The sequence below is a fragment of the Amphiprion ocellaris genome, chromosome 12, assembly GCF_022539595.1.
Source record: "Amphiprion ocellaris isolate individual 3 ecotype Okinawa chromosome 12, ASM2253959v1, whole genome shotgun sequence".
Lineage (NCBI taxonomy): Eukaryota > Metazoa > Chordata > Actinopteri > Pomacentridae > Amphiprion > Amphiprion ocellaris.
Window position 1 is genome coordinate 45,219 of NC_072777.1, and position 10,579 is coordinate 55,797.

General features: G+C 40.5%; 1 protein-coding gene across 5 annotated transcripts; it reads right to left on the bottom strand.

The window, feature by feature from the left end:
* Positions 1 to 331: 331 nt before the first annotated feature.
* Positions 332 to 8,787, bottom strand: LOC111583557 (probable serpin E3). Of its 5 annotated transcripts, XM_055015715.1 has the most exons (8): positions 8,412 to 8,787; positions 6,018 to 6,160; positions 4,166 to 4,408; positions 1,782 to 1,980; positions 1,583 to 1,683; positions 1,408 to 1,494; positions 690 to 773; positions 332 to 360 (listed from the first exon to the last, which is right to left on the bottom strand). In XM_055015715.1, exons 3-8 carry the CDS (start codon positions 4,200 to 4,202, stop codon positions 350 to 352), a joined length of 519 nt encoding a protein of 172 aa, XP_054871690.1. In that variant the 5' UTR covers positions 4,203 to 4,408; positions 6,018 to 6,160; positions 8,412 to 8,787; the 3' UTR covers positions 332 to 349. The 5 variants fall into 5 exon arrangements, with proteins under 5 accessions (XP_054871690.1, XP_054871692.1, XP_054871687.1 ...); XM_055015717.1 differs by lacking the exon at positions 1,408 to 1,494; XM_055015712.1 differs by lacking the exon at positions 332 to 360 and having other exon boundaries at positions 581 to 773.
* Positions 8,788 to 10,579: the final 1,792 nt, after the last annotated feature.

Sequence of the window (10,579 nt, forward strand, 5' to 3'; positions counted from 1 at the left end):
CTGTAGCAGCAGAACTAGGGGCAGAACTAAGGGACGTCCAAGAGGGGAAGTCAGTTGTGCAAATGAAGACACCAGCTCACCCCGTCAGGGTCCCCCAGTCGTCCCCCATCGTCACCTTCATCATTTACACCTGACAGGAAAACCTTCATCTTCATCAATTATACCTGACAGGAAAACCTTCATCATCATCAGTTACACCTGACAGGAAAACCTTCTTCTTTATCTTCATCAGTTACAGGGTTAGGGTTCTTCAACAGGTCCTCCATCAGCAGGTCAGTTCTGTTTCAAGTCATCAGATGAAGCTCTGGGAAACGTTGCATCAATGTAGAAAAGCTTCCTGGATGGTTTTTTATTTCACCACTGAACATGAATCACAGAACAGAAACAGATTATTTATTAATGTCATTTTTAAACTTCTGAGAGAGAAGGTCCAACAGGAGTAATTCACACACGTGTTCCAAAGCTTCTGTTCACAAAAACCCTCCAGGAGCTCAAGGATAGGTCACCTGTTGATGCTCAGCTCAAACCTGTCTGCTCCACTGAGTATTTCTGTAGTGTCTGATCAGTGCAAGTCATTCAAAGATCTATTTATTTTCATACTAAAACTAAAATGTCAAACAGCATACCCTGACTAGGGTGCTTTTCTAGACTAAAACATTGAAAACATCTGTATGATGTGAAGTAAATACCTGTGTGAACCTGTTGCAGTAGAAATAAGAACGGCCGATCTGCTTTGAAAACTGGAGCTCGGGATCTTTTGAGGAGGACCATCGCTGCAGGGATAGAAAATCATGTTTTAGAAACTTTAGACAGTTGGTTTGTTCTGTTCTATTAACCCTCGTGTCGTCCTGCGGCTCAAAATTGACCCTGTTTTAAATTTTGAAAATGTGGGAAAAAAATATTTTCACAGTGAAACTTCTGATGTCCACATTTTCAACATTTTGGGGAAATTGTTGAACATTTTTTTGGTGGAAAAAAAAATGTTAAAATGTTTCTCAACAACATTCATAAAAAAATCAACCAAAATCCAGCGAATTTCACTGGATTTTGATTGATTTTTTTTGTGAATGTACTTAAAGACAATAGTAGAAGTTTTACTGATATATATATAATCACTTTAGATAGATTTTTTTGGAATATTTTTACTCATTTCTTGAAAATATCTACAAGAATTTTCTTGCCAAATCTGGGGGATTATTTTAAAATAAAACTTTTAAGGGAAACTTCTAAGGAATTATTGGAGTTTTCTTCTGAAGCTTTTGCAAATTTTCAGAAATTTGGGGAATTTTTTTGCTGAATTTTTGGATCTTTTTTCAGACAAGGAAACAATATTTTTTGGTGCCCGTAAATGAGGACAACAGTAGGATTAATATCTATTTGTTATATTAATATCTATCATATTATCACCAGTAGCAGCAGCTGCTTTGGTCCCGTCCTCCGTGACTTCTATCCTGACTTCATGGAAGGCATCAGACACATAGAGACCCTCCTCCACTTCAGAAGGAACAAACTGTCAGATACCTGAAGAACCTGGGATTAAACCTGAAGGACATCCTGGATGTTTATGAACTGATGGACTGACCTGAGATCCCGGTGAAGTCGGCTGCTGTGGGGTTGAAGGCGTCGCTGATGCCCATAGCGGGGAGCACCGACCTCAGGTTGAACTTGTTCTGCATTCTGAATCTGGAAACACCAGAAGAAGATCCATGTTTATGAACCAAGCCTCATGAAGAGTCTGCAAGTCCTGAACCAGTCTCTAATCCTGAAGCATTGTTCTCTACCTTGGGAGGAAGATGTCCATCCTGGTTCTGCGCAGGCCGGTGACCCAGGACGCTAGGTGGCGCTGTGTGAGCTGAGCCTCCAGGGAGGACAGTAGCGTCTTCCTCTCGCTGGGTAGAACCACCTGCAGGCTCAGGGAGCGGCCCAGGAACGGCAGCTCCAGAACCGTGTAGCGCTGATCCGATCCCGTCCTGAGCTGACCTGAGAGGAGATCAATGAGGTCAGGACTTCTTCTGATTCAGTCATCAGTAGAGTTTAGCTCAGGTCTATTTCCACCTGATTTCACTTTAAACGTCACAGAACCATGTCCAACAGATTAAAAGAAAGACAACACCAGAGTAGAAACAGAAACGACTCACATCATTTGTAAATGCCAAACATATTTAACTAAACATTTTATTAAATATCGAGAAAGTGAAACATTTTCTCTTGTCACTGTGATAATAAACAATTATTGGATGGTGAAAGAAAATGTATTTAAATGTTCTGAATGGAACAAGGTTGTAATTAAATACAGGCAGGACTGGAAAATAAAGAGATTACAGAGATAACAGTGAGTTTCTAATAAATGTGGAGCTGCATGTCTGATAGAGGAACTGGTTGATGAGAAACAGATGGTAGAAGCTCCACTGGGATCAGCTGCAGAGAGGGATTAATGTCATTTAGTTCAGAAAATGACAAAGAAACAGTCAAACATCACCTTGATGATGATCAGAACTGTCACTGACAAATGTTATTGAACAACCATCGAAGAAGTTTAAATAACTGAAGTTCCAAATGTTCATAGAAATACTGCTCTTTTAAATTCACTGGATATACATATATATATATATATATATATATATATATATGTGTGTGTGTGTATATATGCAAAAATATTGGCTCATCCATCCAAATAATCAGAATCAGATGTTCCAATCACTTCCATGTCCACAGGTGTATAAAATCCAGCACCTAGGCTGCAGACTGCTTTTACAAACATTTGTGAAAGAATGACTCGCTCTCAGGAGCTCAGTGAATTCCAGCGTGGAACTGTGATAGGATGCCACCTGTGCAACAAATCCAGTCGTGACATTTCCTGGCTCCTAAATATTCCACAGTCAACTGTCAGCTGTATTATAAGAAAGTGGAAGTGTGTGGGAACGACAGCAACTCAGCCACCAAGTGGTAGGACACGTAAACTGACGGAGCGGGGTCAGTGGATGCTGAGGAGCATAGTGCCAAGAGGTGGCCAACTTTCTGCAGAGTCAATCACTACAGACCTTCAAACTTCATGTGGCCTTCAGATTAGCTCCAGAACAGTGCTTCAGCAGAGAGCTTCATGGAATGGGTTTCCATGGCCCAGCAGCTGCATCCAAGCCATACATCACCAAGTGCAATGCAAAGCGTGGGATGCAGTGGTGTAAAGCAGCCACCACTGGACTCTAGAGCAGTGGAGACACCTTCTCTGGAGTGACCAATCACGCTTCTCCATCTGGCAATCTGATGGACCAGTCTGGGTTTGGTGGTTGCCAGGAGAACCATACTTGTGGGACTGCATTGTGCCAAGTGTAAAGTTTGGTGGAGGGGGGATTATGGTGTGGGCTTGTTTTTCAGGAGCTGGGCTTGGACCCTTAGTTCCAGTGAAAGGAACTCTGAATGCTTCAGCATACCAAGACATTTTGGACAATTCCATGCTCCCAACTTTGTGGGAACAGTTTGGAGCTGGTCCTTCCTCTTCCAACATGACTGTGCACCAGTGCACAAAGCAAGGTCCATAAAGACATTGATGACAGAGTCTGGTGTGGATGAACTTGACTGGCCTGCACAGAGTCCTGACCTCAACCCCATAGAACACCTTTGGGATGAATTAGAGTGGAGACTGAGAGCCAGACCTTCTGGTCCAACATCAGTGTGTGACCTCACAAATGTGCTTCTGGAAGAATGGTCAAAAATTCCCATAAACACACTCCTAAACCTTGTGGACAGCCTTCCCAGAAGAGTTGAAGCTGTTCTAGCTGCAAAGGGTGGACCCACGTCATATTGAACCCTATGGATTAGGAACGGGATGTCACTTATGTTCATATGCCAGTCAAGGCAGGTGAGCGAATACTTTTGGCAATATAGTGTGTATACATATATATATATATATATATATATATATATATATATATATATATATATATATATATATATATATATATATATATAAGAGCAACCACAGGGAGAGCAGAAGGGGAGGATGCTGCGTGAAACGTGCAGCAGAAGCGACTTCAGATGAGTGAAACTAATCACAGAATTACACCCAGTCATATAATACACTGTATATACACTCTATAACTAAACTGAACAGTTCCTTCTAACTACATCCTAGAAGCTCATCCAGTGGATGATTCTGGTCTCTTACCAAAGCTGACCTCTGCAGCCTGGTACTTCATGGGCATCTTGATGGGAGTCCCATCAGACAGGATGAAGGGCAGGTTCTGGGAGTTGGTGAACAGAAACTGCTTCTGCCAGATGCCCCTGAAGGCCACCGTGTTGACCAGCGCCACCTGCAGGTGGTGTCCCCACCACAGGGCCTCGGCCTGGGCCTCTCCTGATCCAGAGAGCTCTCCGCTGCTGCTTCCTGACTGGAGGGGCCACGACTCATCTGGAGGGAACCAGGGAACGGCAGGGGTTAATGAGAGGCCACGAGGCTGTTATCGACTCATGTGGTCTGATGCCATGAATAAATGAATGAACTGGACGACTCACAAGAACACAAAAAGAAAAAGCCGAACAAGAAAACAAAAAATCAGCCATCAGGGATCACTGCAAAAGAAATAATCTTATCATGGACTGGGACAGGGGGCAGGATTTTAACATCAGAGACCAACAAACATAAACGATGGATCAAGGAGGCCATCGAGATCAGGAAGCAGGCGAGCTGCTCCATGAACCGGGACGAGGGGGACTACACCCTCTAATACCTGGGACTCCATCCTCCAGAGACCACCGGACGGCGGGGGGCGTGGCCTATCTGACAGATTCTGACAGATCTGTCAGACTGGTCACATGATAAAAAGGACACGTCAGCACACGCCAGATGACGCTTTGAAGAAGACTGCAGTTGCAGTTGAAACATGTCAGCTAAGGTGAAACCATCTTATTTTTGATTTGTCGGTGTAAAAGAAATAACGTTATCCTATGATAGTCAACAACAAAATGAACATCATCCAAATAATAAAAGTTTGTATCTATCTATCTATCTATCTATCTATCTATCTATCTATCTATCTATCTATCTATCTATCAAAACACGATTACAGTGAAACAGCTTTGAAAGAAGTCAAAAGTCACACTGTTTTCCTGTTCAGTCCCTTCAAATGTATTCATTTTTCTGTTTTATTTTTGGTTATGTGATCATTTTGCATTTCTTTATGGTCATTTTGTGTCTCTTTGCGGTCATTTTTGTGTGTTTTTGTTCAAATTTTTTGTTTCTGTGATTATTTTGTGTCTTTTTGTGGTCATTTGGTCAACACTCAGGCTTCATTAGCTGTAGCACATTAGATCTAACAGTACAATTGATGATAAGCATTAGCTCTAATACGTTACTGTAAAAAATTAGCTGTCATACATTAGTTGTAGTATAATATATGCAATACATTAGTTGCAGTACAATAGATGCAAACAATGAGCTCTTATACATTTAAACTATTGCAGTAAAAGATGAATATTAGAGCTAAAATGCTGCAGTAAAAGAAGAATATTAGAGGAAAAATACTGCAGCTAAAGATAAATAATATGTGTGTGTGTGTGTGTGTGTGAGACACTAAACCACAGAAACATAACCTGTCGTTACTGTGCGTAGAACACAGCTGTGTTTACTCGCACTAAGCTCCACTCTCCTTACTGAGCATTTAAAGGTTTGGAAGATCCTCCATGATGGTGGAGGGGACTGATTTCCAGGTCACAGTAGCAAAGAGCACTCAAGGAGTAAGTATAAGTTGGATGCTTAGAAGCGCTATTGTTAAATATAGCAACTTTTATTATTTTCGAGCAGCCTTTTGCCACATGCAGCCCTAAACTGTAACAGCTCTCCAATAGAAACACTTCTTGGTGAACAGTTTTATGACCAGGATAACAATTTGGACTACAATGTACTCTTCATATATGTTTATATTCATGGAAACAAAACCATTGCTCACTTGTTGAACATTGAATGCAGTGGACACACACCATCAGAGTCAAATGGTTTGGACAAAAAGGAAGTCTCTTACTACTAAATCAAGACATCAAACTTGCGGAAGATCACGGTGGAGACCTCAAAGTTTCGCTCCAGCCATCCATTTGTAGCCTGAAGTCCCGCGAGAGGTTGGACATGTCGGCCCACTTCCTCATCTTAGAGAAGAACTGGATCAGACTGAGACAAGGACATGTTAGGATTTATTTTTTTAAGGCACTGCTAGCTGAACACTGAACTTGATGTCACATATGAGTAATACAATATTGATATTTGTAATGTATAAAACAGTGTTATGGTCACTTTAAGAAGTACCTGCGCAAGGTATTATGGGATGCCTGTTACCCCATGTTTGGCAGTCTGGTCTGGCAGTTCAGAAGTAAACACATTGAAAGACACCACTCTCGTTTCGCCTCATTATATTTTATGTCTATATAAGATATACAGACATTACAATATTAATAACCATTTGTTGTGTAATTAATGTATGAGTTGTGTTGACCTGAATAGAGAGAGAGAATTAACCCCAGGCTCTGAAGGGTTAAATACATGATGGATACACACAGGTCAGGCTGGAAAGCTACAGCTGCGCACAGACACACACACACACACACACACACACACCAGTACAAAGAGTGTTTTCACACACACAGCACATTCCTATGTCCTTATAATAAAACAACTAATTTTACTGAAACCGCTAAACTCAAGGTTGTTTAAGAGTGGAAACCATAATAATCCTCCCTATGAGACACCACCAGCAGCTGCATCACATCTCAGTTAACAGAGGAATAAGACTGACAGGTAGAGAGAGGGAAGAGGGTTCTAGGAGGTTCTTTTACAGGATGGTTCCTGGAGATTGGATGAATCGTGTGCCAGAGATATGGACGTATCTGTGCACCAACCAATGGGAGAGCTAAGTCTACACCACGGTTATCCCCACCTTTAGCCAATCACTGTTCAATATTTGAATGATATGTTTGTGTTCAATAACCAATCACATTTCACAATACGGTATAAAATGTTCTGTTCATATCAGACTTTGTCATTTTCTGGGAGGCTGTTCCAGACAGAAAAGGTCCTTGATCAAGATTCTTTTGAGACACTGATGGCAGAAAATAAACAGCTTAATTGGAAAGTAGTAGTTTGTTTTCTATCTCAAAAAACGAACCTGCTCAACAGACACAAGTGTCAAAAAGCATTCACACAAAGCAACTAACTTTCCACTGTAAAATAATAAAAACAAGGGTTTTCTTGCAGTGAGAATTGTTTTACACCATCCAGAGGTTTGAGCAGGCACCAAAGGAAAATAATAACAGAACTTAGTATGAAATCCGTTTTCACATTTTGGGTTCCAAGTACTCAAGCATTATTGATGTGTCTGTTACTGAATAGTGAGAAAAAACAGAAAAATACTCAGATTTTTGTCAGATAAATTCACTCTACAGCATTTTATCAGTCATGCTCACTGCTGTGTGTGGTCAAACATCCATTTTAAGATAAGAAAAACTCAGCAGTAGGTTTAAGAATGAAACTAGCCCAGATGTTAAAGAACGACAAGTCTAAAAAAGAACAGGAAAACATTTTCAGTTTAGTGGCTGAACTAAATAGTCTGATACCAAGTCGAAGAAGTCATCTTGATGGTGTGGTTGCATTTTTGTTAAAATCGAAGATAAACTTTGCAAAAAACTTTTTAATATCACAACTCAACAACCACCTTGGCAGAGCATCTAAAGACAGCAGGTTAAACGCATTCGTTTTCTAATCCTGGATCATTCTTGTGTTGGAATCACCAGTTCACATATTTCTGTTTTCAGAAATCATATGAATAAGGGGCTGCTCTGTTGTTATCATCATATCACAATATCTCATTCAGAGTGCAGTTATTTCTTCTGTTACTGATCTACATCACCATGTAACACAAAACGCCTGCCTGGTGGCTAGTTTGGCCTCAAACAAAGAATGAGCAGCTTCTTCTGATGCTGCTACATCCCAATACTCATGTTAAAATAATGTGTTTTTTGAAAATGAATACTTGTAAACATTCTACTCGACCCACAAAATCAATTCGGAACCTCTAAATGTGTACACTATGGGCTCTCTGAGAAATGTTTATAACCTGAGGTAGCTCTGTGACACAGACAAAGAGGAGATATAAAAACAGGTCTACTGTGCTTGTTCACTGGCTCCTGTTTAAAATAACTCACTGAACAACTGCTGACATTTTTCAACTCACTTTGGCAAAGCCTGAGTTTGCAAACACATAGTTCATGATCCAGTAGTTTGAAGGATTACACAGCTTTAAAAGAATAAAAGACATTTAACCAGAATCCATTAGTTTTTTTAAATAGTTGAGTGTTTTTATGCATTGGGCCGTATTCAGAGGCAGGTTTTACTGGATTATTGTCCTGCAGAGGCGCCAGCGTCTGACCTGAGTTTGGACGAGTGAAGGATCCTCCCTCCATCAGTCCTTTACCCACTGTGGGAGTGGAGCCCTTCCTGCAGGCTGCATCCAGCCAACAGGCCAGCCAGTGCACCACCTCCCCCTGCAGAGACACACAAAGTGAACCATGTTAGCAAACAGCGGCGGCACCATCGTTCTGCTGATATAGAAAGCTTGATGACCGCTGGTCCGCTTCAAGCAATTTAAACAGAAGCATGAAAGGTTATGCACCACAATTACACATGTACACACACTTAGCTAAAACCTCTGCAAAACTTTAACAGTAGAAATCACAAGTGGTTGTTTTGACAGTGAGTCTGTTGAATGCCCCAGTGAGACATAATTGCACAGCATTTTAGCTGAGGTACTGAGAATTACATTTTTAGAAATAAAAGTCAAGTAAAAAAAAAGCACAAAAGACAACTGCATTTGGTCTTCTCATTTTCAAACATAATACCTACACAAAACAGCTGACAGCAACAGCAAATTGGGTTTGAATTATTCTGACAATTATTCTCATCTAATGCATCACTTTTTAAGAAAAAAGTCAAATGTGTGTATTTTCAGTTTTTTTATGTCACTGTAAGAAAGCATTTATGTCCACTTTATGATTTTAGATCCTACATTTAGGTTTTCAATCTCATTTTCTCCTTCCTCTGTACGTTTTTGACATCATAGTAATTCTAATTATTATTATTTCCCACCTAACACATTTTGTAACACACAGAAATGTGACACAACCAGGTTGTTGTTGTTGCTATTACAAATTCAATATATTCAGGTGTGTGGCCTGTTCAATCTGGCATCCCATATTTTTTTTTTTTTTTTTTTTTAAACCAATTTTCTGACAAGCGATTAACAGAATGATCAACTACTCATCTGGACAATAATCTGAATATTAGACAATAAAAAAAATAATAGTAGCAGCAGGCTGCACAGTAGCTTGGTGGTTAGCTCCGTCGCCTCACAGCTAGAAGATCCTCGGTTTGTGTCCCAGCCTTCCTGGGATCTTCCTGCATGGAGTCTCCATGTTCTCCTGTACATGCGTGGGTTTCCTCCAGGTTCTCCCACAGTCCAGAAACATGCTGAGGTCAATTGGTGATTCTAAACTGTCCATAGGTGTGAATGTTTGTCTCTCTGTATAGCCCTGTGATACAGTTACCTGTCCAGGTGAACCTGTGATAGACTGTTACCTGTCCAGGTGTCCCCTGCCTTCACCCGCAGTCAGCTGGGATAGACTCCAGCCCCCCATGACCCTGATGAGGATCAAGAGGATCCGACGACTCGACGGACAGACGCTTTATTAATCCCGAGGGAAATTCTAAATATTCAGCAGCTTACATACAAAAACAAAAATAACAAAAAGGCAAAACAGACAGGTTAGTAACATGAACGTTAACGGTTAGTATATACTCTAAAAAACTTGCTGTATAATACTATAAACATTTCTAATTTTAAAATCTATAGAAATACTAATTGTATTAAAAGTCAATAAAACAGTGTTTACACCTTTCAAGACAACGTGGTTTAAAGTGATTTAAAATTATTTAAATGGTTTAAAGTGATTTTGACAGGTAGCACGAAAACACTTGTAAACTACATAAAATGCAGACATTCTACAATCACATTGGATCAGTCCTGATGTGCTCATGACTGCGTGAGTATCAGGTAAACAACACTTAAAACAGGATGATGAAATTTAAGAAAAACAATGCAATATATTATTAATGGTAATAACTTGATTTACACTGACCTTTCTCTCTGGCTGTGGTGGGCACTGGACACTTTACCACCAACAGCTGCTGGAAACTGATTTTTGTTTCACACCTTTACTTTTTCCTTTTGAAAAACAATCACAGTCCATAACATCTATTTTTTCAGGACAACTCAGATCATATGTCACATAAGGATGCAGGAGTGTGACCTGAGTCATGCACTTCATTTCAGTGTGAAAGAAACTTGAAAATGATCAGGTTGAAATGCGAACATTTTTCGACGGTGAATCCCTCATCCCTGGAACACACAGGAGAAAGAGAGAGAGACACCTGTCCTGGGGGACAGGAAGAGAGAGAGACAACTGTCATGGGGACAGGAAGAGAGAGAGACAACTGTCATGGGGACAGGAAGAGAGAGAGACAACTGTCATGGGGACAGGA

Coding starts and splice junctions, on each gene's coding strand:
- LOC111583557 (XM_055015712.1), bottom strand. CDS start 4,202: ATGCCCATGAAGTACCAGGCTGCAGAGGTCAGCTTTG. Junction 1,495..1,582: donor CGACTTCACCGGGATCTCAG/GTCAGTCCATCA, acceptor TTCCTTCTGAAG/TGGAGGAGGGTCTCTATGTG. Junction 774..1,407: donor CAAAGCAGCTGCTGCTACTG/GTGATAATATGA, acceptor CTATCCCTGCAG/CGATGGTCCTCCTCAAAAGA.